The following is a 27,457-nucleotide window of genomic DNA, read 5'->3' as shown; positions in this document are numbered from 1 at the left end:
TCAGCTGTAATTTCTGTCTGAAAATGGAAGGGTGCATTTTTATAATGTTACAGGCCTGCACCTTTAAATGAAGTGTGTATGTTGTACAGACAAATGTATTTTTAACTTCTCATTACACTGAAGGGATTATTTTAAGCAATGCTCTTATCCATGGTCTTCCAACATATGCATTAGATATTCTTTAACATGTAGCTCTGTGATGGAAATTTTATTTTCAAGTTGTTTTGGGCTTTCCGAGTGAACATTGCTGCTCTTAAATGAGATAATGCCTGTGCAGAAAACATAGCAGTCAGGAAGCTACAAAGGCCGTAGTAAGTGCATGGCAGGATATGGCAAATACTAGCTCTTTAATTGCTTATGGCGTCTGTGGGAGAATTTTGGAGTCCGAAAAAAGATTTGTCACAACAAATGCTGTAATAGACCTGTTATGTTTGTGTGCATACAACATTTGCAAGGCCAAATTCATCTTGTTGGCTCAGTTCCCTCTACAAACGGTACATTCTACACAGGGAACTCGAGCCAAACAGATCAGTATCTCTGTATTTGGCTTTGCCGCCACGTACCTGTCAGTCAGGGACAGCTTTAATTTCCAGTGGTTATTTTAATAGAGCCCTGCTTGTGCTCAGTGTGAGTTAATGAGTTACGCCCCAGTGCTGTAAATACACAAGCACCCACGTATTTACAGCACTGGGGACTCAGCATGATGTGTTTGAGATTTTGTGAACAAGATAATGCCTCTGGACAGTTGTTTTAAAATGTCTGTGGTAACATCTGTCTTTCTGGTTTTCCATTCTTTTTCTGGTAGCCCATTACAAGACAATGATTTTGGCCATGCATTTGCATCTTTTACATTATTGGTTTACTTTACATAAAGTTGAAGTAAAGTAGTTCTTTTAAGAAATGCATTTTCAAGGTAATGTGCAAGTTCAAACTTTGGTCATTTTAGTTGTTTTGTAAGAAAAATAATTTTTGAAATGTCAAAAGGACAATGTAGCATTGTGTGTTGTTTTTGCAAAACACATTATACTGCTCATATGTTGTTCATGCTCTAATTTAAAGAATTCTTCTGTCATCTAAATCCCTTTTTAGTGCATTTTAAAACAAAATTCCTTTTTTGAACTGAGGGTATGAATTTCTGTTTACGCAAATTCTTTTGACTAAATGAAGGATGAATTTACAGCTGTTTCTGCTGGTAGAAACCTACTTAGTAAAATTTGGGATCAGAAAGAGTTTGCAATGAGTAGAAGAGTCCTGCCCCTGGTTGCTGGCCTGGTCAGAAGACCAGAGGAAGTTGGACCAGGCAATAGTAGCAGTTAGGAAGAAAGTGTGTTTCCAGAAGTATAGAGAGGTGCAAACCATGCCCCACTTTCTGTTCGTAAGAGGACCACAGGGTCAAACGTTGCTGGTAAAATTCCTCATACCTGCAGGCCAAATGGCACAGCACAGCTTGCTCAGTCCCCAGACCAGGGATGCAAACCACGTACCAAGGGCTGCGCCTGGTGTGCCCACTCCTGAACTCCTCTGGTGAGAGATGCTGCTGGCACCGGCTCAGCCACAGCAGGGACCTTGCTGACCCTGCAGCTGTATGGATGACTGTGTGCAGTCACCCAGAAATGCTCTTGGATGTTCTTTGACAATAAGCTGTGTGCAAATATACGTGTAGCCTTCTTCCCCTGGATACAATTTTTTTTATGTTAGGAAAAAACTTTTCTGTTTTCTTTTTGGTTTGGTTTTGTTTTTTTGTGTTTTGTTTTGGTTTTTTTTGCTGCTGTTTTTACAATGAAGGCAGTGTAAATAGACAAAAGGTTGGCTGGGAAAACCAAATTAAATCACTTTAGGGAAAACAGACTATCAAGACTCCATCAGCATTATATTAAAGCCATGCTAATAGCCATCTACACTACGTATGTCTATGTATTAAATTGTCTCAAAGGAAAAATGTCCACATTTTTCTGTTTTTAATAACAGAAAATCCCTTTTCAAATCCGATACTGTACTGTCAACTACATATAAATGTTGGCTTCTTCTCTACTGGTATGCACGTGAAATATGTTTGTTGTGCTAAATGATCGTTTAACTTATTTGCTGCATTTTTCAGATTCCTTATACTAGAAGCTATAGGTAGGAGTGCAATGCAAACATAGATTTCTTTTTTCCCTAACAAGATGATAGAGGAGATAATGATTTCCCTCTGTGAGTTATGTTTTCTAGCTTATCTTGCATCTAGCTCATGTGTATATATTATATATTTTAAGAAGATATATATTTTAAAAGACAGTTTACTGCTAAGATTTTAATGAGCTTGGCAATACAAGATTAGCCAAGAAGTTTTTTGGTGTGATTTGTTTGTGTGGTGGGGTTTGTGTGTTTTTGTTGTGTGGGTTTGGTTTTGTGGTGTGTGGTGGGCTTTTTTTTTTTTGTTGGTTGGTTTTGGTGGTTTTTGTTTTGTCCCCTCAACCTACTTCATTTACTGCAGCCCTCTGTAACTTTCAAAAATATCTAGTAACTTGTATGAACCTCCAGGGTGTGCTTTTGCAAGACTTCAGCCACTAATGCCATTTTATTAGGTAGTGGCATATTCAGTTCCATAACAATGCTGTATCCTTTTTTTTTTTTTTTTTTTTTTTTTTTTACCTTATGAGTCATGTAAAGCACTGGACATTTATTTGTATTTCATATGTTTGAAGTAACAAATCATGCATCTATATATTAAAAATTATAACAGGATTGTGAGATGTTTTTACTAGACTTCATAGTTCAAATTTTGCTTTTAAAAACATTATCTAAAATGCTTATCTTGCCAATGAAACATCTTTATCTAATTTCAAGGAAGTGGAACGAACAATTGGAACATTCCTTGTATAAGGAGTTATGTACAGATTATGCTTACCTGACACATACATAGCCCTCTTTCCTCCTTGGATGATGGCAGTATGAATCAACTATTTGTTTTTGTGTATTTGTATGACTATATTTAACATCATTCCTCCTTTTCTGTTTATCATAAGTTCTGGGGATCATGCAGGATACTTTGGCTGTTTTTTTTTTCTTTAATTAAAGCCTCAGTTTATGTGATGCAGCACAAATATTCTACCTGACTGCTCAGTCCATATAGAAGTGAAAGATCTAAACCAGAGATTCAAGGGAGAGAAAAAGACGAAACAAACACATCTAAATTCACTTCCAATTCCATCAACTCTGGCAACTAAACAACTCTGAAAAACTACTTTTGGAAAAATTTTGCAGAATTTCCCTGAATCTTTGGGGTTTCATGTGTCTTGCTCTATGTGGCTTAGAGATTACTTCTGTGTGTGTAGGTGGAACACAAGACCTGCTCTTTAGCACCTTTGTAGAAAGGAGAATATTAGGAGCATAAACACCAGTGATTCAGTAGAACTCTATTTATAAGAACAGCATCGCTGTCGGTGTGCTAACAGGGTCCTGGCAAAGAATGTGCCTCAAAAGAAAAACAACAAGCTGCTGGGTGGCAAATAGACTTCAAAAAACCTATTGCCTATTTAATGAATACTCAGAAGGTGCCAAACATTCATTAGTATATTTTTGAGCCTTCAGAGCAAAAGGTAAGCATATCTCATACAGGGGGAGAGAAAAACATTTCTGCCATTTCCTTCCATTCCTTCTCTCACTGTTTCCAATGTGACGGGGCAGCGTCTTGGCAAGTTTGTTCTCATTCATATCCTGATCTATGGCAGGCATTGGAACGATGACAGAACAAACCATCCAGTTTTTCTAAACTGAGATGCAGAAATGAGGCAAAGAGCCATTCTTGTAGTATTACAGCCCAATTCTGTCTGCCCAGAGTCCTTACATAAATACTGATGTTCCCCCAGAGGCAGCCTTAGTGCTAAATGAAAGGTATCTTAGTACTGCCTTTCAGCTATGTTACAGACTTGTAGATCATCTCTATGGTTAATGGATGGATGTGAGGCTCCAGAACATTGGTTATATTAGCTAAAGGCTGAAAACCTAAAACCAAAAATAACAGTCATTTTTTTAAGACAGCTGTTGAGTTAAAATTACTTTTTTTTTTTTTTCCTAAGCTTTGAATCTGACCACTTCCTTTGATATCAAGGGATGGACAAAATATAAATGTTTCAGTTGTAATATAATCAGATGGATAGGAATCTACTGCATATATTGTAGAAACACAGCAATATTTACAGACTATACCGTGGAATCACTTATATTGTATAGAATGCTCATGAAAGGCAACAGCTAGTTAAAGAAATGATGTAGTTTTCTTAGACATTGGTGGCTTGTTAACTCTGCGGGCTTTTCTTCAGAGCTCAAAATTAGATTCTTTGGGAAACCTTACAACATAATGTCACCAGTGCAATGTTTACAGTTATGGGAATTCTGTCTCTTATATGTTTTAGATTTCTGGAATCATTCTGAATTTTTGATCTCACTATCTTTACCCGAAGTGCGTGTTAGCATTGTTGAAAATGAAACAAATCACTCAAACCTGTAGTTGCAAACAACTTTTTGTGCCATAAGAAACACAGCCTAAGGATCTGATATCATATAGTATTTGAGTTTCTTCCCTCCCTGAGCCCTTTTTGTGGCTTATATTCACATAGAGATTCAAATCTCATTGCCAGAGGAAATTAAGCTCAAAGTAAAGGAATGATTCTCTACAGGAAACACTTGATAACAGATTTAAACAGTTGGATTCTACTTTGAAAGAGGCTGATGGGAAAGTTTAAGTCCTAGAAATCAGCACTAATATTCAGGATATGATTATTATAATGCATTCTAAGTAGCTACTCTGAAACAGAGACTTCCTCTGTGGCTCAAATAATTCAAACGAGCTTTTCCAAAATAAACTCTTTCATGCACTCTGAAGCCCAGTGAACAAATTCAACAGAACAGTTTGAGTTGGGCTCTGGAGGCTGGGCCAGGTAAGTTAGTCTTCCTGACAAATGCAGTCTTGGTTCCGCCCAGAAATTAGTGTTGAACAGAGATTGTATTTCTAAAGGAAACATGTATGAAAGAAGTCCAGAGCAGAGAAGGGAAGGAAGGTGTAAATGTTTCACGTTGTTTTATATGAAAACATAGCCATTCTCATTGAAAAGTTGTTTACTTAAAACTATTATGTCTTACTGTATCTTTGCATACCATGGACATTATAGTACCTGCAATAGGTTAATTATGCATTTCTGGTGATTGGCTAAATGTCTATGGGGTCTTTGATTCCACTGTGAGGTAAGATTACAGGCAATTATCTGTTTTATAAGGAGACACAATGCCCTGCAGCCTTCATTTCTTTGTCTATACTGTGAGAAAATGGTTGATAGAAGAGCCTGGGTCATGCTGAAGAGGCCTGCTCATTGTGTCTTTGTATCAAGGAAATATTGCTACTTGAAGGAACAGCAGAATCAGTGATGGGATTGTTTGAGCCTGAGCCACCACTTGCAGAGAAATGAAGCAAATACAGTGTGTGGCTACCTATAGACAAGCAAAGCAAATGAGAAATACTGCTGCTAAAAATGAGAGAACTCACTTTCACACAGAGGACTTTCCTGTGTGGTTGAAATAGCATTGTCTGGGCAGCAGCAGCCAGGGAATTCCCAAGGCATTTGTGCTCTTTATTTCTACTGTCTTTTCTAGTATACAAGGAAAGGATAATAAATGATAGGTACTGCACTTTTTGTTGCTTTTCTTATGCACTGAAGTCCTAAAAACTACAGTTGCACAGTATCTCCAGAGGCCAGATGTCATTAAAACCTTGTATAGTTAATAACCCATCATGCCAGTTATTGGAATCTTAATTATATGCATCTTCTCCTTTAAGATTTTAATACAAATTATTAACAGAAAGGTAATAACTGTTTTGTGGGAGTTTTTTTGTAGTGCAGACAATAGATATGCAAGCTGTATGCACCATTGTACAAAAACAGCCTTGTTGGTATAAATCACTGAAAATCACATACGATTTCACATGTAATAGGTGAAGGCTTCCTCAGAAATTACTAGTAAGATTTTTGTTTGGGTCATTAATAATCTTGGTTATATCACTTTAGACTGCTGATTAAAATTGAATGGTAGCTATAGCTGTCTTGTTACTAATTTTTGAACAATACCTCTGTTGTTCTCCCAGTGAATTATTGAAAAATGAAAGATAGAAGTGTTGTTTTCTTTGCAAGGCGTGTAAATACATAAATAAAAAAAAATATTTGTTTGTCATTTGTGTGTTTGGGACTTTCTTAAGAATGTGGTTGAAAGTGGGATCTGTGTATGATAAGAATAGAGGCTGTGCTGTTTTGTAGCCGTTGAAAATGTCTCAAAAAATTACCTATGTTGAGTTTTTAGATACATTTTTATAAGCCTAAAATTTGGCTTTAAGTGACTTGGCTAGGACAATAACATTAGGTCTTGTAAATAATGATGAATAGCATGTACATTTCCTATCCAATAATCCTATCCAATAACACTCAAAATATTTTCTGTATCATAAGCTATGTGTTCAAATGTTTGATATGTAACAAATCATTTTTAATATCCTCAACTGAACAAAAAGGTACGGTGAATATGTTTGATTCTGGGAGAAAGAAATGGAACGGTGTGTTTTCAATGTTTTCCTTAACTGAACTTATTTGAAGTTGACCAAGAATAAAAAAGATCTATTGTAAACATGTATTGACACTTCTTTCTCTGAAATACAATGTGTCTTTTAGTCACTTGGACACATTTATATTGCAAATGTTACTGCTAACTAGAAAAGAAAGTCTGGAAAAATACAAGTGGGTAACTTTTCTGCCCCAAACTGGTACTTGCCTCAAAAATAGAATAATTTTAAAGTTAACTTCCTGCCTCCCCAACCCTTTGCGCAGGTCAAAGTTGATGTATTCACTGAGACCATACATACTTAGACAGCCTCAGTGAACAGCTGGCAGAGGATACTCCTCCTAAAGAGCTTTTATCATCAATAACAGATCTTTTTTCTTCTTAGCCAGAGGCACTTTGAGAAGGGCAATGGGGTTCAATCGGAAAGCAGATACTAGTGAGATGCTTGTATTTCTTCTGGGTTTTTATGCTTCTTTTGTCTCTTGCCAAATTAAATAAATACATGCTTCTTGTAGACTTGGACATTTAATATACCAGCACTTTCTTCACATCAAAAGATGTTTCGACTTATCTTTGAGGTCAGCATAATTATCAGCAGTATATTAACAAAACTTACTATATAATATTTGATCTCTTCTGGGATACTGTTTTTTCTCCTTGCGTCCCATAAAGACATTTCTTTCCAAGTTCATGCTCTTACAGAGTCCACGATCTGTGTGCTGTCCTTCTGCTGTATGTTCTACAGTATGGATTCTGTGGATTTGAAAGTGGAAAGGTGGGAGAAATTTGTGTAGAAATATATATCGAATGTGCTGGTTTTGGTGGCATAATTTCATTTTCATTCCTGGTGATTATTCTGATTCCATTCTGAATATGTAGGTCTGAGATCAAGTGCTGAGTTTTTCATAGGATCTTTTCTTTCAAATAGAAAAATTACTTTAAGATTTTTTTTATTTTTAATGGCAAATAAATGTTGTATTGAGTATTGGTATGTGAATGGTTAAAGTGGCCGACATCTTTAATTTTTGCATTGCAGTATTCCTAAAATCTATGCTAAAATCTATGCCTTCAAATCCACTGATATTTAATAACCTTAATTGTTGCCCTGCTTAGTCTTAATGAAGACTGAGCAATGAATCACATTCATTATCCTGTTGTGTTTGTGAGGGATTTTGTTTTGTGGGTTTTTTTGTTTGTTTATTTGTATTTTGTTTTGGTTTTTAGTGGTTGATTTATATATTTCATAGAATAGAATCATAAAATCATTTTGGTTGGAAGAGACCCTCAAGGTCCTTGAGACCAACCATTAACCTGACACTGGCACCAAAACAAGTCCCAAAGAACCTCATCTATGCATTTTTTAAACGCCTCCAGGGATGGTGACTCCACCACTTCCCTGGGCAACCTGTTCCAATGCCTGACAACCCTTTCTATGAAGAATTTTTTCCTCATATCCAATCTAAACATCCCCTGGCACAACTTGAGGACATTTCCTCTTGTCTTGTCACTTGCTACTTGGGAGAAGAGACCAACACCCTCCATGCTACAACCTCCTTTCAGGTAGTTGCAGACAGCGTTAAGGTCTCCCCTCAGCCTTCTTTTCTCCAGGCTAAACAGCCCCAGTTCCCTCAGCTGCTCCTCATCAGACTTGCCATACTTGACCCCAGAGAAGACAGTTTGCTTATCATCAGCAGTTAGGGGTATGCAAACCCCTGCTTTGTTTGAAAAGACAGAATTTAGGGAGGGATATTTTTGGTAAAATACCAAAGGAATTTATTGTTTTTATAAATCTGAGCATTTTCTTGAGTTTCATTAGAAGTGGCTAATGCTGACCATGTGTCTTTGAACCTTTTCTTCCCTCTTGCACTTTTTGTGATGTTGTATGGCACACAAGCGATAACATGAGTGAAGAATATGTCAAAGTATGTAAGAGCAATGCCTTCTCCCTTCTCTGAATAACAATCTATCAGATACACTGTTAAAAGAAAGACATTTGTAGCGTTAAATTGAATGTTCACAATTTCATGGGACCTATGCCTTAAGGCAATAAAATGATCTACAGGTATTCACTGCAGTAAAAGGTGAGCATAAAACTACACACTTTCAGAACTAAAAAAAGCACTAGATTTTTATCTCTGTTTTCACAGTAATTTCTTTACATCATTACTCATTGTTGGACAGAAATACTTAAAACAAGAAAGCAGCATTCATCAGGAATTTTTGTACCAAATGAGACCAAAAGTGCAGAAAGGGGAAATACTGTGATTTCTTCTATTTTAAAATATTATAGAAATGGTCAGGTAGTGATGAAGACTGCATGTGAATTTGCCTGTCCCATTTATGTTATTATGTAAGGGTTTTTTTATTATAATGTTAAAATACTGAAAGCATTGTCTCCTATAGTATAACATAACTTAAGTCTGGAGCAACATGTTGAGTGTGACAGTCTGTGGCCAAATTAGAGGCATAGTCCTAAACCAGGTGGTTCCAAGGTCTCTACACCTGTTTGGAGATTAACACTGGAACATATATTATTTAGATGAAACAATCCAGGAAATTTCCCTCCTTGGGCAATCATACACTGAATGAGAGAGTATATAAAAGAATAGCTACATTTACATGCCTGCTGACATGCAAACTGGACAGTGAGAAGTGGCTAAATTCTTCATTCTTATATTTCTCTCCCAGAAATTTCATTGCTGGAGTCAGTTGAGAAGCAACTTGTGCTGATGGGTTATCTTTTTTCATAACTTTATACACATGTGCCCTGGCAAAAAATTATTATGCTTGTATCACAAGAAGTATGTTAAATCTCTGGGAAATCTGGTAGATGTAACAAATACTTGTGTGTTGTTTATTCATGCAATGTGTAAAATGAGGCCATATATGTTTTTATTTGCAACAAGAAACCTAACTGATGTTATGGCTTTTAAAAAAAAAAAAAAAGGTGGAAGTGCAATCCACACTGTGCCAGAACTGCCAGGCATTCAGCATACAAAGCTTTTCAGATTTCAGTCTCTCTTTATTTTTCTGAAGTCCCATTACAGCACTGATGTTTCAGGCCTACAGATTTATGTTCATTTTATAGAACTGTGCATTCTGTGGGTTGATTCCTTTTGTTTTGGCAAGTGTGAACACTTTATAAATGAGTTAGTTTTACTTTAGTTTTACTGTACTGCTCATCTCAACACTCTAAATGTTTCTTCTGAACAAATACCTGACACATAATCTTGAGGGATTTTTTTTTTCCTGTAATTTTAACAAACTCTCTGTTCTGTTTGCATTTAATACTAAGATTTGCGGTTTCTTTAATTGCAGTTTACTGAAGTAGGAAGTGTTTCAATGAATAGTTTTGGAGAGTGGCAATATTTTCTTTTGTTATTTCAAATAGTATTCTCAGATTCCATAATGTTCTTCATTCAGCAACACCAAAGTACATTATAAATATAATTAGTCAGAGGAATTTTCTTAAAGCAGGTTTGGGGCTGATAGTTTTCCTAAAGCTACAGAGAAAGTATTTTGGGAATGTAGCCCAAGAATCTTGATTGTGGTGGTGTGGTGATGTGTAGGTTGTGGGTTTTGTGGTTTTGGTTTTTGTTTGGGGGGTTGTGGTGGTGTTGTGTGGTTTGTTTGTTGTTGTTTTCTTTTTTTTTTTTTTGTTAGTTTGGTTTTGTTTGTTTCTTTTGCTTCTTGTTCCATATATCTTAGACAATAGAATAAGAAATGTATTGCTTTATTTCCCTTCCATCTTCATTAAAAAATTTTCATGAGAGGAAAATTTGTCATTGTGAGGTATTAAGAAAAGCAATTAAAATTATCAAACACACACTCTTTCAAAAAAAAAAAAAAGTCTAAAGCTTTTTCAAGTGTTTTAGAGCTTACTTTATTACTCTTTTAATTTTTTTTGTGACCCAGTTCAAGTTTTATTATAGTGGGTAAGTAGTTTTAACAAAAATTATTTTCCTTTTATATGTTTCCTTGCCAATAGTTTGCGTTCTGGAATAGTGGGTTGTCAATATTCTCTTAGTTGTATGCAGAAGGTGTACTGAAGCAAAGACATTTTCAAGACTCCTCCTGAATTGAAATAAATACTTCTTACCATTTAATTCAAACAAAAGTAAAATTAAAGGGCAAAGAATACCCAAGTTCCAAAACCCGTTAGCAAATAATACAAAGATTAATGGATACGTTTTAAAAGGTTGAAAATAAATTAAAGTTACAGATTGTGTAAGGTTTTCATGTACCCCAGATCCCCAGATGAATGTGTAGTTGCCTTGTCTCGTTCTCATCTGCTGATGTGCTCCAAGTTGTGCTGATATTTAAAAGGTCTGTGTGTAACTGGGTCTTGAACAAGAGAAACATGGGAAGTCTAAGGTCTCATCTAAGGCTGACTTGAAGCATATTTTTTTTACTTGGGACTACTTCCTGATGTTATGAAACAGAACAGACAGATGATTTTGTTATTAAAAAAATTAGCTCTGTGTAAATATATATAGGTGACTACTTCAGAAGTTCTGCAAACAATTATTTGGTTTTGAAAATAGCCTTGCTTTAAGCTATCCTCTTACCCCTTAGTTCCCTTAAACTATTACTAACACATGCTTCAGACAATGAGTCCTTAACTTATAGTGCTGTTTGAGTATTTTATTTGTGGTGAATCTATTGCATATACCAGCGATTCTCTGAGAAGCAGGATTGACTAAACTAGGAGGAAGATTGTATTAATACTTCTTGTATCCCAGTTACCAGATTACACCTGAGACGTATTGCTACACAGTGCTGTATTTATCTCATGTAGAAATGCGCAATGTATCTGAATTATCACCTCTGAGAAAAAAAAATAATTGACAGCTCTTTCTCAGACGAAGAACTCCCTACTGCAAAGCTCAAGGCAGTGAGAAAGTAAGAGCTTTTTCTGAATTGATTTTAGTGCAGTGTTGTAGCAAATCTCAGATCAAGGCTGTGTAGAGGGAAAGGTGAGTTTGTATTAAACAAAACTGATAATCAGTCAACCACACTCATTCTCTTGTATTTATATATTAGCAAGCACTAAAGCATGTGTCCAGGTAGTCTAGCTAGGAACTTGCAGTGACACTAGGAAACACCACTCAGCAAGATTTTTCATGGCTTTTGGGTTATTAATGTTGGGTTTGGATGTGACTTTTGTGCCCTAAATAAGTTCACAGTGACTGTAACTTTTTTTTTCTTTCATTCTGTCCCACCACTGTGAGTCATTTGGAAATGCTGGTGATTATTCACTGTGTCTTTTTCTCTTGCTGCAGTTCATTCTTCCCATCCCTTCCTTTTTATATTTTTTTTAGGATTTTTTTCCTCAGTCTAGGTGTCTTGAGAATCATCTGTGATCTTAATATCTTGGTGCCATGAACTCCTGTCATTGTTTCATGCTTTCTTCTCATAACTTGTGATACTTTTATGCCATTCCAATTCAGAATTTGTTTATGCCACTTTCAATGTTTTCATTACAAGCTTCCACAATTTGATATGGGCAAAAATGTCTCAGAGGAACAAAGAAATGGCAAACTGTCATCCGTGGCTTCTGTTGCAAAGTACATGTCTTCAGACTACTTTTGTTTACACAAGCATAGAGCGATTTGGACATTTAAAACAATCTCTTAGAACAAAACCTTATCAAAGCACAACATGACAGCTGTGGCTTTCCCTGGGGTGCAGTGGAAAAGAGAACAAACTACACAATTTTGTAAAAAGTATTAAGCTAATGAAAGCAGTCTAATAGGCTATATAGAGCAGTATGGACTAAAGCAACTTAATTGAAACACAATATAATATAAAGTTGAAAATGTAATGTGTCCCAAGAGAGCTAAAGCTTCCTTTTAATATGATGGCAAAATTGTATCATAGATTTCCAGCAAAAGTAAGGCCACATTTAATAATTTAGAGCTAAAATTCTGTGTCCTACAGTTGAGAAAATAATAACGTCTGTAACAGCAACAACAAAAAAACTGGAAATATTAAAGCTTAGTGACAATGCTTAGTGTTCTGTCTTTGATAACTATACTTAGATCAACTCAAGGTGAAGTAATTTGTTTTCTATAAATCGAGAAAATCACAGAATGTGTCATATACTGGTAGCACATTATTACGCAAGTAGGTATCTTCTTTGCTAGAGAAATCACTGAACAAAATACACACCTGGACTGGTATTTTTGCAAGGGATTCCTTGTAAACCTTTCCTAATGATTCTCTTTTTCTTTTGGCAGTGGTGATTTGTCTGTTGTCTCAAGTGTCAGTCAGCGTAAGATAAAGAGAGGACGTGAGCGGCAGCTATGTAATCTTCTTTTTATCTCTCCTTCAATATTTCAGGAGTTTTACTTTAAATGTGGAGCACACCCAACCACTGACAGTGAAACATCTGTGGCTTTGAACCTCGTTACAACAAACACTCGCTGTATCACATGTATAACATGCACAGATATTAGGTAAGTACAATGAAAAGTGTCAGAGATGGACAGTCTCAGTGCTGCAGAGTACTTATCACTTTCAAAGAGCTTTTTTCCTGCTGGTTTTCGTTTTAAGCATTTTTTTCCCTGGTATCATGGTGGAAAATGGGACACATTTTCAGGTGTGTTCTTTGTTTTGCTGGTACAAATAACATTTATATTCTTCTGCCTTTGAGCTGCAGGTAGAAGACTGACTGCATAAGTTCTAACTATAACATTAAGTGCTCAAGATGGTGGCAGGAGTGTGTACATATGCTAATCCATATTTAAGAGCCACTGAATGAAAGCACAGCTTTGAGGGGGACAGACTGTTTCTGCAGAAAGGAACTTTTTGGTGTTTGTTTTATAAATCAAACCAAAATTTTTTATTATGCGTCTGATTTTTTGTTCTTGTTTATTGCAGTTTTAAATACTGTAATCCTTTTTACTGTATGGTATTAGGGCACCTACATTCAAGAATACAATTACTCACAAATGCATGAGTTAAAAACCAGTTGCCTAAGAAAGACAGTTACCAGTGTTCTGAAGAATTACCCAAAACACATTTATCTACTGCTTAGGAGATGTTTTGAGTTGGAACCTCAGAACTAATAACACCATGTTATACAGTGTAAGCATTGGTCTGCATTTTGCAATAGAAGAAAGAATTTAGAAAAATCTTACAGGTTAGCAGTAAGCTTGACTGAAACTGTTAGGACTGAAAAGATAACTGTTAGTTATCTTTTGGGGGAAGAAAAGCTGGATTCCTGGAAGTGAACTTCCTATTGGAAATAATAGATGCTTGTTCTGATTCTATCCCAGAACCAGTGCAATTATATTGTGTTGTGCTTCCATGCTGCTGCATTGATTGCAGCTGATTGGCTGCTGACACTATTTGGCTCAAGAAAATGAGTCTTAGAGATTAAAAGATAATTGTGCATTGAAGAAGAGTATGGTGTCCATCATTTCCCATATACACACCATTACAGTGTTGCCATGTGTCTCTTTCAGAGACTATGCAGGCAGTAACTGCTGAATTACTTAGGCTGTCCCTAGTTAGGTATGCAGCAGTATTAACTTCTCTGTAATTAAGGACACTATGAATTTTCCATTCTGAGCCCAGCTTTTTCTTTTACCCAAGAACAAGAGGGAAGAATATCAGACATACTTAGGCTTGACAACTAGTTATAATTATTTAAATAAAATTTTAAATAAATATGTTGACATTTTCCTGAATCTGGTATGTTCAGAACAGACCTATTTACTCATATTCATGAAGCTGTAATTTTTTCATCTGTTTTTTGGCAAAATCATGAAGGAAAGGGAGATTTAGTTTTCTGGATTTGCTTAGCTAAACTGTTTCCAGGACTAACTGTTGTCTTCCAGAACTTTACTAGTAAATTTAGTGGGACTGTTTGTTGACACATCAGAAAAGCATATGAATCCTTGTTAATTTAAATGAAGTCATCAAATAACTATGGCAGACCTAAGTTTCAGTAGTCTTTTGGCTCAGCACACAAGCTGGCAAAGTTATTTATTAATAAGCTTATTGAATTTATACACTAAATAGGGAGAGAAGATGTGTCTTCCTGTTGGTCTCATGCTGTTCAGAATTTTTATGGCTTACAGGACCTTCTGAGATGCTGTTAGGTGATCTTTAAGTATTTTATTTCTAAAAGTTTGTAGGAGTTCTTACTGAGTACTCTAAGAAACAGGGTAGGATTTGTGTGCCTGAGCATCTGACAAAGCACTAGCAATTCCTAGTTATCCCATCCATGATGGGAACAACAGGCTCTTAGAAGTTACTCATACACATAAGTCTTTCAGTCTTTATTTTGTGTAGCAGATTCGGTTGTTCATAAATAGGTTTGTCTTCCCTTATGAAACACAGAGATAGTTTTTAGATAATGGAAGTTCAGTTTTGTTTCCTGAGCAGCTGACAGATTTTATTTGATCATGGCAAGATCTCCGAAGCCTGTGGCATGGGAAGAGGATTAGATTGCAGACATTATAAAAACAGTCTACAGAGCAGCTCTATCCCCTTCATTTTCTAAAATGTCAGGGGAATACTCCTGGGACCCAGTATGTCTTGTAGGCCATGGAATTAAATGTTTGTCAGGAGGCAGCGAAATCAGTTATTATCCCAAAAGTGAGCAGGAGAGTACTCCAGCAGCCTTCTTGCAGTTTTAAAGATTGTAAATGCATGAATACATTTATGTAGCCAGAATCTGACTTCTCATATGTCCTGGAGCTGTAGATATGGGTTTCATCTCTTGTACTTCAATGGATGCAGTGAAATGATGAAGAGTATATTCCGTCTTTCGCCTTTTTTATACTTCATGAGATTTTTGTGTGTGACCTCTGTTCTCCTGCACACCTCCTAATCTCCTCCCACCCATGAGCAGGGCTTTTGTACCGGCTGTAGGAACTGCACAAGATTAAATGGGTGGGAAGTGGGCAATATTATTTCACTTTCTCGTCTCTAATGGTTAGCTAACATGAAACTACACGGTGTTTCAAAAAGATGGACCCAATCCATAATTGTTGCGCAGTGCAAATTTGGTTCATATTCTTGAAACACACTGTATGGTACCTTGGCTCTGCCTCAGTGCAGGCAGCATGGTTACTTACATGAAAACATATACCAAGTTGAATTGTGAAATTATAGTTGTCGGTCAAAAGAGAAAAGTTGTAAGGGATGCTTCAAATCTTTACTGGATTCATATGGTGTATCTTCTGGGAAGAGCTGATTTTGACAGCATCCTCTGTGGTATATTTACAGAACTGGCTCCTAGATAGAGGTTAAAGGCCAAATACCAGCTTCTGTCAAATTGATACCTCAGCATTTTGCAGCAAGGCTGCAGACAAACTACTTAAGAGTAGTTCTCTTGTCCCTTCTAACAATTAACTGGGTGAGAGGAGCGATTTGGCCTCCTGCAGTGCAGAGCCCTGGTGTGTGTCTGCACTGCTGAATCAAAGAGGGCCAGTGGCCGATCCCTGATCCCAAGCCAACTGGCAATGACTGACAGGTATCCTACACAGTACTGTCGTAGGTAGCAAGGCTCGTTGGTGAAACTAGATCTGCAGTGAAAGTGTACTTTTTACCGGAGCAGTAAGATGGCATGGAAGAGGGTTATTGGTGTCCTAGTATTCCCTATGTAGGGCTTGGGAAGCATGAAAAGAGGTCACTGAACACCATCAAGTACAATGAAGGGGTAAAATTGCTGAACTAACAACTGAGCTTCGTGGGATAAAGAGTAGCTACTTCTAGACTGCAGGAAAAGTTGTCTGTTCCTGGCAACTTACTGTGTGTTTGTTAAGTTTACCTATGTAAAAAAAAAAAAAAAAGTCTAAAAACCCCTTCTCTAAGCAATGCTAGCAGAAATAAAATGGAAGAAAATAAATTGTTCTGTCTCATTATGTCAAAATATTGATACACATTTCTGTGATAACTCTAAAGTTTGAGAATGTGTCCATACATTAAATGCTGATTATCTTTAAGAAGTTTAATTTTTAAAGTCATAAAAGTATATTATTCAATTTTTTGTAATATTAAACTTGCGTAGGTGACACCATGGAATGAGGTACCAGGAAGACCTTGCTGTATTTCGTTTTTTTGTATGGCAAATCTTGTGAGTTGTTAAAATATAATTTCACGTGTATCTTTGAGTGAATGAAATAATTCTCCAGTTGAAGCTGTGAAAGAAATTATTTTAGTTTCTGTTTCTGATTTACTTTTTTTTTTCCAGTTGCAAATATTGTCAAAGGTAAGCTCTTTTTGCAAACATCAAGAGATTGGACATTGAAATCAATTATCAGTGTTGCACAAAGGTCTTTGCAAATTCTTAAGCTGCTTATGGAATCTCTGCTAAGTTTTTGGAGTTTCTATTTCTGTTCTCCAGCTTAGTGTTCTTGGAATATTTGCATATAACTCGAAGAAATTACACAAATACTTATAACCATTTTACTTTAGTTAAAGATTTAGGTGACTGCATATTTGTGCTAGCGATTACTTTCTAATATTCCTATGTGGCTGAAAAGTAGCATCGAGGCTACTCTGCAGTTTTTAGTATTTTGTGAAACCTACTTTCATCATTCTGTAGCATTCAGGTGGAAAAGAGGAATAACTATATTTGATACATTAACTATTACTTTGTATTAGCTTCAGTACAGTTAAAAAGAATCTATTCTTCAAAATACATTTTTCTTCCTTTTTGCTGAAAAAAACTTAACCAGGAAAAGATGACAACCCGGTACTATTTATGCGTTTCTTTAAAAATATTGTTTGCAGCAAGATATACCATTTCTCCGGCTGTTTCCATGCATTTATCATGGACAGTTAGTCCCCCACAGACAGAGCAGTTAAGCTCCAAGATTCTAGGCACGACATGGGTTTGGTGTGCAGAGCTCATAAAAATCATATTTCAAGCAGTAGTATACTCCATGGTATATAGAAAAATTACAAAATGGAAGTAATGTTTAAGCCTATTGCCAGTTTTTATTCTCAAGTTTACATTAGGCACACCTTCTGTTTGCCTTGGGTTTGTATTTGATATGAATATTTTCATGCAGCTCTGACCGACAGAGAGAAATACTTCAGAGCCAAATACCCTTGCAGGGTTATGCTAAATCCATAGGCAATATTCCATGTAGTGTAATGGCTTCCAATGTATTCTGCTTATCTACAGCAGAATTAGTGTGAATTTGCAGCCTTTATGCTTCTTTTTTTTATTTTTTTGTAGCATTCAAGGTGATGGGTTGCTGTTTTATGTCTTTGAGGAAGCTCTTAATAGGTTGAGCAAATGGCTGAAAGTTGAAACAAATACTAAAACTCTGCAGTCCTCAAGGGGAGATCTGCTTTTGTCAAGTGTTTCGAGTAGAAATAACATCAAAGGGGGTTAGGAGTACCCCAGGGTACCCATAAATCAGGCTCAGGAATAGCAGCAGTGTTAAACAGTGTGAAAATAAAATCTGCAGAATAGAAGTGCCTCACATCATCTTTCACAAACTAGGTAGGGTACAATTCCTAAAGGCACCATTATTTTTAGCTTCCAACAGATACACATAAGTGTAAATGATATATAGGGCTTGCTGTCGCTAAATAGGTAGAAATACTTCTCCAGAAGGAGAAGTATTTAATGTTATATCATCAGAATTTTTTATCAAATAAATCCCCACTCCATAATCTTGGACAAAAAAATGTATTGTTTTCTTTAGACAATGGAATCTTGTAATATGTTTTTCTGCTCTTCAGACTTCCTAATACTGGAGTTGAAGCGAGAGCGTCGTTTTGCTAGTGGTGAGAGTTAGAAGTGCATACACTGACTGTTCTTCAAGGGTAACTGCAGTATAAGGTCTTCATCATTACTCTTTTCAACCAAATCAATTCAAACTGTGATCACATTAGACTCCAGGGGCAGGAGAATATTGGAGAAGGTCAGTACTTGGAGGGAAAGCTCCAAGGGAATGTACTATAGGAAGTCCTGTTAGAAATTCATTTCTCCTTCAGTCAATAAAGAATGAATGACTGTGTGTCATTAGGGATCGCTGTGTGTTAATCTGGTTCTGGTGGGACTACTTTGAGCCTCTTAAGCTTCTCACTTGCTCTTAATCAGCTTTTGTTTTTGTTTTTGTTTTAATCTTTTTTTCCTGAAGAAAACAAAAAAGAAGTAAAAGTTATAGAATTTTGCCCCTAGCAGTACTTTGTGCCATCCCTCTATCACTCTTACTCACTCATTTCCATTACTGTAGAGGCAGGACTGAGACTCATGAGCTTCATTTTTATGGTGTAGTATTTTCAAATTGGTACGGGGTTGAATCATTTGCTTCTCAGTAAATATATATGTGAATTATTTTCAGTTGTGGATTTCCCTGTGGATTTTCCCTGCCAAGGGAAGACTGACACTCTCATGTTTTTATGGGGATTAGGATTTTTGTAATGTAATATTTTCGATTTTGATTTCGATTGCATTATTGTTGATATAGAAAGTGTTCCAATTTCCTTATTAACCGCTACTTGCCGTCCCATATTGCACATTAACATTGTGTATTGCTTTGAAGTAAAATATTTCTTTTATTGCAGTCTAAAAGATTGTTTAGAAAAGTCTGAAATAATTTGCCTTATCTTTATTCCTTTCTGTAAATAGATGGTCTTAATGCAGTCTGGATTTTTAAAAAATGGGAAAAAAAATATCAGAGGAGGAATATAGCAGTGAATTTTACACAAAGTATACGAGGCAGCCGGTCTCCCATGGTGTTCAAAACCTGAAAAATACAAATAATTCCAGAATCTTTAGTTTCATTGTTTGAATCAAATGTTACAGCTGAAGCAACAATTTGCAAAATTCAGCTTCTGATAAAGATCCACATCCAAACTGTAAGCATTTTCAAAGTGAAAAAGCTGTCCTACAAATCTGATTCAGGTCAATTTTGCTGTTATTTGAAGAGAGTTTTACAAGTACCTGCTGTTCCCTTCCGAGATGAAAATGGAAACTGTGTCCATTAAAAGACAAGAGTAAGTAGCGCCTTATTCTAGACTTAAAATTGCTATTTCTCTTCACTTCTGGGGTTAAAGGATCCTAAAATTACCCCTTAGACCATTATGTGCCAAACAATTATTAAATCTGTATTTAACTCATCTTTTTTAAAGTGTGTTTTCCCTCTCTGTGATGTATTTTGATAATGCTGTCTCTGCTCCAAATTTCTCTGCCTATTACATCCTGTTGTCATTTATATACCTTGAGTAATTCAAAGAGGAGTGGGAAAAGATTATGTTAAGAATTAAATCTACTTTGTCTAAGTACTATGACCATTAGGGACAATGTCTACTGCTTTCTCTGTTAATGCTCCTGAAATTAATAGGATTTCTTAAGAATCACTTATTTAAAGTAAGAAATTAATCAAATATCAAACTAAGAACTGTTACTAATTGGTTTAGACCTTTTTTTCTTTTCCCCTAAGGTAGCCTGAATATTACAGCTGTAATATTTCATTTCTGATACAAGCAAAACTGTACAGAGAAAACATTTTCTGGCACTTTTGTTGGTATCTTGAAATGTGAACAAAATCTAATAATGCTAGTAAGTGACCTTCATTTATTTAGTTGCACACACTATGGGTTCTATACTCAAACTTTTATACCAAGGGCTTCTAGAAGACAAGCCTTGCCATTTAATTGTAACCACTAGTATGCGCAAATGCGCAAAATACCACTAGTATGCGCAAAATGTAATTATTTTACACAGAAGATAAGGAGTTTTCATCCCTGGTTGGTTTTGCTCTAGGGCAAGGTTGGTAATAGCTGAATATTATCACTATCTGATAGTAGTATAGTGACCTAGAGAAATGTTATTGGAGGTCACAATCCAGTTGTCTCTGGAGAGTGTTCCATATTTCAAAACTCACCATCACAGGTGATACTGTTTAGCAAACCTTATAATCTCAGCAGAGACCCGGGGTCTGAAGGAACAAGGTGAACAAATTGCAGAGATGTTCCTTTCAGGTCTTAACTGAGGTATCAGGATAAGGTCTTGTGGAGGAACTTTTGGTGTTGCTGACTGCTGAGCAGCTGCCCATTTGCCTAATCATGCACTTCAGTAACATGGGAGCTGCTCGGACCATCTGACTCTGACTTTCTTTTAAATATTTTAAAATCAGGTAGTTATAATTGAATGTGACTATGTGACAGCTGAAAAAAATTTTACAAAATCAAGTGCAATGATGAGAAGTCTGCCTTATTAAAAAAAAAAAACAACTCACTGCTTTAATGTATTTAATGAATTGACATTTAGTAACTAACACTCAATGAATTATTGATGGAAGATGGTAGAAACATAAGTGTTCTTTGGAAACCAAGTATGGAGAAATAAAGTATTGTGTGAGAGTTGTTTTCAAAGATAGTTCAGGTAAAGCATTGTATTTTAATTGTGTATATATATAAAAAAACAAATATATATATATATATATGGATTGATAGGATGTCTTAAAAAAGCTAACATGTCTTTAAAACTTAAATAATTTTATTTCTCTGAGAAGCTGATTTTGTGAAGAATGTTGCTCTACATCCCATTTTACTCACAGTTATGTATTGTTCCAACTGGATTGAGGCAGACTTGAAATCTAACACATCCCTGAGAGACAGTCCGTGGTATCAAATGAGGTGTGTGTTTTTTGTTATATCTTTCGAGCTTTCCCACCCATGACTCCTTCACAGCCATCCAACGGCTACTTGGGGGTAGAACTACTCTATCCTGATTAACTGAACATCAGCAGAAATAGGAAAGGCAGAAAACGACCTTAATTTTCTGGTTCCCTGAAAGAGCTTATCAAAGGCAGGAAGAATTTGAAACAATCACAACTGAATTTTACTTCTGTTCTGAATTGACTTATGCAACATACATGTCTAACTTCGTATGAGATACGGAACATCTCCTCAATTTCGTTTTCACAGTTTCAGTTTTATCCACTCTCGTTTTTGTTTTATTCCTAATTTCTGTTCTACATATAGTCTTTCTCTCCAGGACACTGAAAATAATTTTGCTTGCTACATTAGTATCTATTTAATTGAAATTAGTTTTGAGAAATTAATTTTTAGTTCATTATCATCAATTGTTGATTAGGAAATAAGTGAATTCCACTAGTACTACTCAGTGAATTGAAAAATATGTAAAGAGTGTAGGCTATTATTGAGGCAGAAGTCAAAAATAAGTAAATTCCTAAACACTCTTATAAAAGGCATTGAAAAATGATGAATACTAAATCCATTAAAGCCTAATTTTTGGAAGATGACTTTGTAAGACAGTTGTTTAATGTGGAAGAAACAGACCTAATAAATCTATTACTGACAAAGTCATAAAGAGTTAGTCATTTGTTAGGATTTGCATTCATAATTGAATAAACCTTTTAGGCTGCTATATCTTGGGTAAGATCTACAAGAATGAATTGAACTGTGCTTTAGATATACAGAAGAATAAATATTCTGTATATTTAGCTTTATAAAGTTCTACAGAGAAAAAAAGTTATGCGAACATTTGCTTTCCACTGTGGTTCATTTTCCCTAGGTTATTTTTGAGTCATAAAATCATAGCAAGATCATTGACATCTGCTATAGCAGTACTGTCAAACTCTTATTATTGTAGTTTATCAAGAATTGGAAAGGAAAAAAAAGTACTTGTGCAAGATGTGGCAGACATGTACAGCATAGAGAAACAAGAGTGAAAGTATTAGAGAAAGAATGAAGCAACCTGACATAAAAAGAAACAGACTAAGTATGCACACAGCAGAATGATGTTGATTTGGAGAAGTTTCTGAAAAATTGAAAATAGCTGTATCAGGCAAAAGTACCAAGTTGTAATTTCTGAAATCAAGCTGGTGAAGGACTGTTTGTAAGACAGAGAACCTGTTATACAGGGTACTTTGTTAAATATTGCTTGTCACTTCATAGACTCATTTCATGATCTAATATGGAACAGTAACTATTGTCCTAGGTCATGTATTTAATAGCTGTTGAATTCCTCAGCGCAATAGCTCAGTAGGGATTGTTCTCAGATTTCATAAATGTCTAATTTAAGTAACCATTGTGGGAAAATAACTTGTATGGAATTTGATGGAAAGTGTATACATAATGCTTTCCATGGATGTCAAGGGCAATATACTAATCTCAAATTCTATATTCATATTTTTGATATGTATCAATTTTTGGGGCATATCGGTATAAAATTTTGTCCAGGAAAACAAAGAGGGGTTGAAAAATATGTTCATTTATACATCTATAATAAATTAGCACATTTTATTTCTCCATAAACCATGGTGTAGAATATACTGGCATAGGACTGTACTGAGTTCACTTTAGTGTAAGGAAAATAGCTCACACATTTTTCTATCAACAGTTATAAACATCTGAGTATGCAAAGCTCTCAGTGAATTACAATCATGTAATCATCTGAAATCAATTGATGGAACTTAAATGGAATTTACTAGCTAGAAATACTTTTTTTTTTTTTCCCACTTACTAGTTAAGGATAATTTATAGCTCTTTCTGCCTTTTCCTCCTTTTTTGAACACTGCTAAATCTTTATTTCAAAGATGAGACCATTTCTGAAGCCAGTCTTGCAAAGAGTATGTTATTTATTTTCTTCTATAAGAGAAACCAGTAAGGATCTTTCATAGATCTTCTGTGGAGAAATTCCTTGCATAAAGTTTCATCTTGAACTATTAAATTATTGTAATAACAGTATAATTGTATAATAATAAATAATAGTAAACTTTTTAGTGTAAATTGTGATGTGACAGACTGAGTTTGTTACCAACTAAAATATCAACACAACTATATTTTCCTTAGAAAGGAAAAATCCAGAGCAAGGTCAGGCAGGGACAATGAAAACTAACTCAGTCCCCTGGTGGAACTTTAAACATAGGCAGAGTTAAATTAGAATTGTTTATAAGTAACTGTTACAAATTTGGTGAAAAAAGGTACTGATTTGCAATGTGGTTGGAAAATGACAAGAAATAAATCACAGGGGTTTTCTAGTTAAGTACAGCAATGTCTGTGGCACAGTAAGGGAACTGTCTGCAGACATCTGAAGACTGATGAAAATGGACACCATCAAGGGAACGATCATTTTCCCCAGTACAAGTTCATAAATGGTTGTGATACTTGTACTGGCAGATGAATGTAAGCATACTACAAGAAAAATGGCAGCAACTATAAAACACATTTTTATATTGGTACAAACTCCTATGCTAAGTCTTCTGTTTTCACTTGAGATGTTTATTTCAAACTAATTCCTTATCAGTGTACACTGAAATGCATTAAGCAGGATGAAAACAAACACAGTTGTCCATCAGATGGTTTTCAATCTTTTTTTTAATATCAACTCTCCAATTACACTGATAGAACCAGCTCCTGCAGAGAAGACCTGTTGGTCTCTGGAGACAGTTGGTCTCTGGAGATCAACTGTGACTGCGGTTAGAAATGCTAATGGAAGAGTTTAGTATTAGTGAACAGTGATTAAACTAGTTGGGAGAGCACACATTGTTAGATGGCAAGAGAAAGATGATGCTTACTCTGCTGGATACATGAGTTAGCACAAATGCCGCTGCTGTGTGCAAAGATTTCAGAGCCTCATCAGAGTTTTTCTACAGCTTTAAATCTTAACAAAACTTTCTGGAGTCAGTTTCAGTTCTGTGGCTCTTCAAGGCTATGTGTTCCTATGTGTTTATTAAGCAAAATGCAGCTTTGATTAATTTCTTGATATATGCTTGTATATAATGCATGTGTATACATATATGCACATGCATGTGTGTATATACATATACAAAGGTATATTTTTCATTTGTTTTGCTGTCTTCTCTATAAGAGAATATATATATTCTTTAGTTTTATGAAGTGCATGTTTTTAAACTTAAATTATTTTCCTCCTACTAATTACACTATTTTTATTTCACTTTTGCACAAGAGACAAATCCACCCATATTTCTGGTAAAAGTAGGAACCAGGGACAGTGCTCTTCTGGCATGAGAATGCCATTTGCATTTTTCAAATTGCAAATTCATTTCCTCTTTCTTCTTGTTTTGTTCGCTGCAACAAAAAGAACAGACAAACCTCTTCCCACAAGGTACATTCTCTGTGAACACTAGAGCCAGTATCACACAAACAGCTGCCAAGAAACCCAGGACCAGCCTCTTGAGATACTCAGTACAGCAAAGCTCGCAGCACCCAGAGATGTGACCTCTTTGAATCTGGCCAACCTGTTTTCACAGACAGGTTGACGTTGCTGATGTCAATCTTGAACTATATTCATGAGCAAGACTGTGCCTTTGCTCCCTACAGAACCTCCAAACTGGCTGACTTGTATTAGATTTTCTGGCAAAGGAAGTTATATTTATTCACTTTTGGTATATATACTTGAAAAGGAATCAGACCACATTCTGATAAGGAAGCATGTGGGGAGGATGAAGCTGCAATGTGGTTCATTCTGGTTACATAAAGATAAAACAGCTTCAGAAAGTCATTTGTTTATTTCGATGCATTTGTAATTTAATCTTGTGTTTAAAAGACCAGAGTAAGGAGAGAGAAAAGGCATTTTAAAGATTTCTGTCACTGAGTTTTCAAGATGTAGCTCCTTTTCTGTCTTGTGTATATCTATCTATCTATCTTCATAATTTCAGCCAAAATAGTTATAGTTTTGTGGGGGCATATTATTTTTGTGTGTATCAAATAAAGTAATCATGTTTAAAAAGACTCATTTTAAAAAAGAAATAAAAATCCTGCAGTAGGTATTAAATCAAACTGATTCTTCTTAAAAGCTTTTGTTTCTTCACCATATTTCAAAGTATAATGGTCCCTAGTAGAGGAACCTTCAAGTAAGCATTCTGACTCTAAATACACATGTTTTTTGTGCTAAGTGAAGAATGGTCACAATAATGCAGCTGTATAAACTAGTCCCTATCAGGTCCTACAGGTGTGAATGGTAAGGTTGTTAAGCTGCTTCTCAGGGAGAAATGATTACCTTCTTATGCCTCGATCACTCTGGTGATTTCCATCTTGCATCAGAACCATTAATCTCTCTTTCTGAGTCTGCTTAAACCTTTGGACTGTTGCTCTCTTAAACCACCCTCCAGTAGAAATTCTTTGGTCATTCTTAGGAATTACAAGTTGGGATGGTATTAAGACCCATTTAAAGCTCTTTTCCATCAGTGAGATTTCAGAATTTGACTCTCTCTTGGAAGACAAATGATGTTTGAGTAATACCAAACTAAGGTAAGTTTGTCCCCTTCTTTCTTTAGCAGCTTAACTATGTGATCCATTTTTATTTCAGCTGCTTGTATTTCTTTAGCTGGCAGATTTATTTAAACAAAGCTAGAAAAGCTGTTTGGATTTTTTTTTTTTTTTTTTTTTTTTTTTTTTTTTTTTAGTTTTTGTTGTTTTGTTTTCCTTGGATATAGGGTATTTTGTCCACTCTTTTATTGGCTTATAATTACTCCACAGTTTTTATTGTGCCTGTATTGTCTTATTGAAACTTTACTTTCAGAAATCAAGTTTTAGTACTGTCTGGCAACATATTGATACCCAATAATTTGTTATAGTTCACTTAGCAAAATATAAGTCTACTCAAACACTGTATAATTGTGCTGTCTTGGGCTCAGTGGAGAAACAGAAGGGCTGATCAGAGTTGCAATTTGGTCCCTGCTCTACCCTCTTGGCCAGTCTTTCTGTTTTCTTCCCACCTCCTCCTTTAGTGGAAGAGGAAGCTGCACTGGGCAGCTCAAGAGAGGAAGAAGAGAACAAAGCTGAACTGCTACCATTCATCCCATCTTGCCTATCCCATAGTTACCCAGATTTGAATAAGAATGACATGTTACTGTGGTTGAGGCACACACTTTCACCTTCAGCATTTTCTCTTGTAATCTGGAAACCCTGTGATGGGTGTGCAGGCGCCTTGAGCAACTCTCATTTGACACTTCAGGCTTTGATTCTGCAAACAGTTTTGAGGGTTTGGATTGGTGTGGTAGTGTAGTGTGGGGTTTTTTTGGTAATGTCAATGAGGATAAGTGTTTGCAGGTTTGGACTTATGTACTGCATATCATTTACACATAAATAGAACTATAATTTTTTCCAGAAATAAGTATCTCTTACAGATGCGCAGCCTGGCTCTTTTGCATTCAGCTGTGACCTTGAGAGCTGATTAACAAGATTGCACTCTAAAGGATGCAAGGCTTCACATAAAGCAGTGAAGCATGTACAGGCCCTTGAGGGGTACTTAGAGTATCTCATAGACTCTAATGGTCATTCCTTTCTCTTTAATGCTATTAGGTGATTCTGGCTTATAGCAATCTTTAGTACTTTTCTCTTTATTTAATTTCTCTGCTACAGATTTTATGAATTATCCTATTAGAACCCCTCTTTCATGTTTAAAAGACAAAGTGCTTTATATGTCTGATACACTTCTCCAGCTATTCAGGTATTTTGGTTTGTTTTATTAGTTTTACAAAATCGTAAACTTTGGCACAGTAAGAAGATCAAAAGTTAAGGACAGTTATGATTAGTTAAACTTGAAAACTAAGTAGTACTTGTGACAAGCATGCAGAGCGCTTTGAGTAGAGAATACTAAAGGGAAAAACGCTCTACAGTCAGCTCATTGACATTTCTCCTGTTTCAATGCAATAACTTTAAGGTGCTGCATATAATACTAAAAAATAAATTAAAAAAATAATTATTGGGAAATATTCTAGGCATCATTTTCATAGCTTTTGATGAAAATTAAAATACTGCAAAAGCCTGAATTTTTTCACAGGTGTAAATGAGAAGAGAATCAAGACTATAGTGTACCTGCTTGGTAATACAGGCAAAGGAATTTTCTCCCAGTGTGCTGCCTATACATGAGTCAGGCAGCACATTAATAGTCTCCCTC

The 27,457-nt window shown here is 35.7% G+C and overlaps 1 protein-coding gene across 3 annotated transcripts in view; it reads left to right on the top strand.

Annotated features, from left to right (window-relative positions):
- The window catches only part of PRKN (parkin RBR E3 ubiquitin protein ligase), a 732,020-nt gene that overhangs the window by 354,264 nt on the left and 350,299 nt on the right, over window positions 1–27,457 (top strand). For all 3 annotated transcript variants that reach the window (XM_065057577.1, XM_065057579.1, XM_021295975.2), the window contains one exon: window positions 12,931–13,046. In XM_065057577.1, the coding sequence (XP_064913649.1) occupies window positions 12,931–13,046 (116 nt within the window). The remainder of the gene's footprint in view (window positions 1–12,930; window positions 13,047–27,457) is intronic.

Source organism: Columba livia, chromosome 3 (genome assembly GCF_036013475.1).
Source record: "Columba livia isolate bColLiv1 breed racing homer chromosome 3, bColLiv1.pat.W.v2, whole genome shotgun sequence".
NCBI classification, from domain to species: Eukaryota; Metazoa; Chordata; class Aves; order Columbiformes; family Columbidae; genus Columba; species Columba livia.
This window is presented reverse-complemented; position numbering and strand designations above follow the sequence as displayed.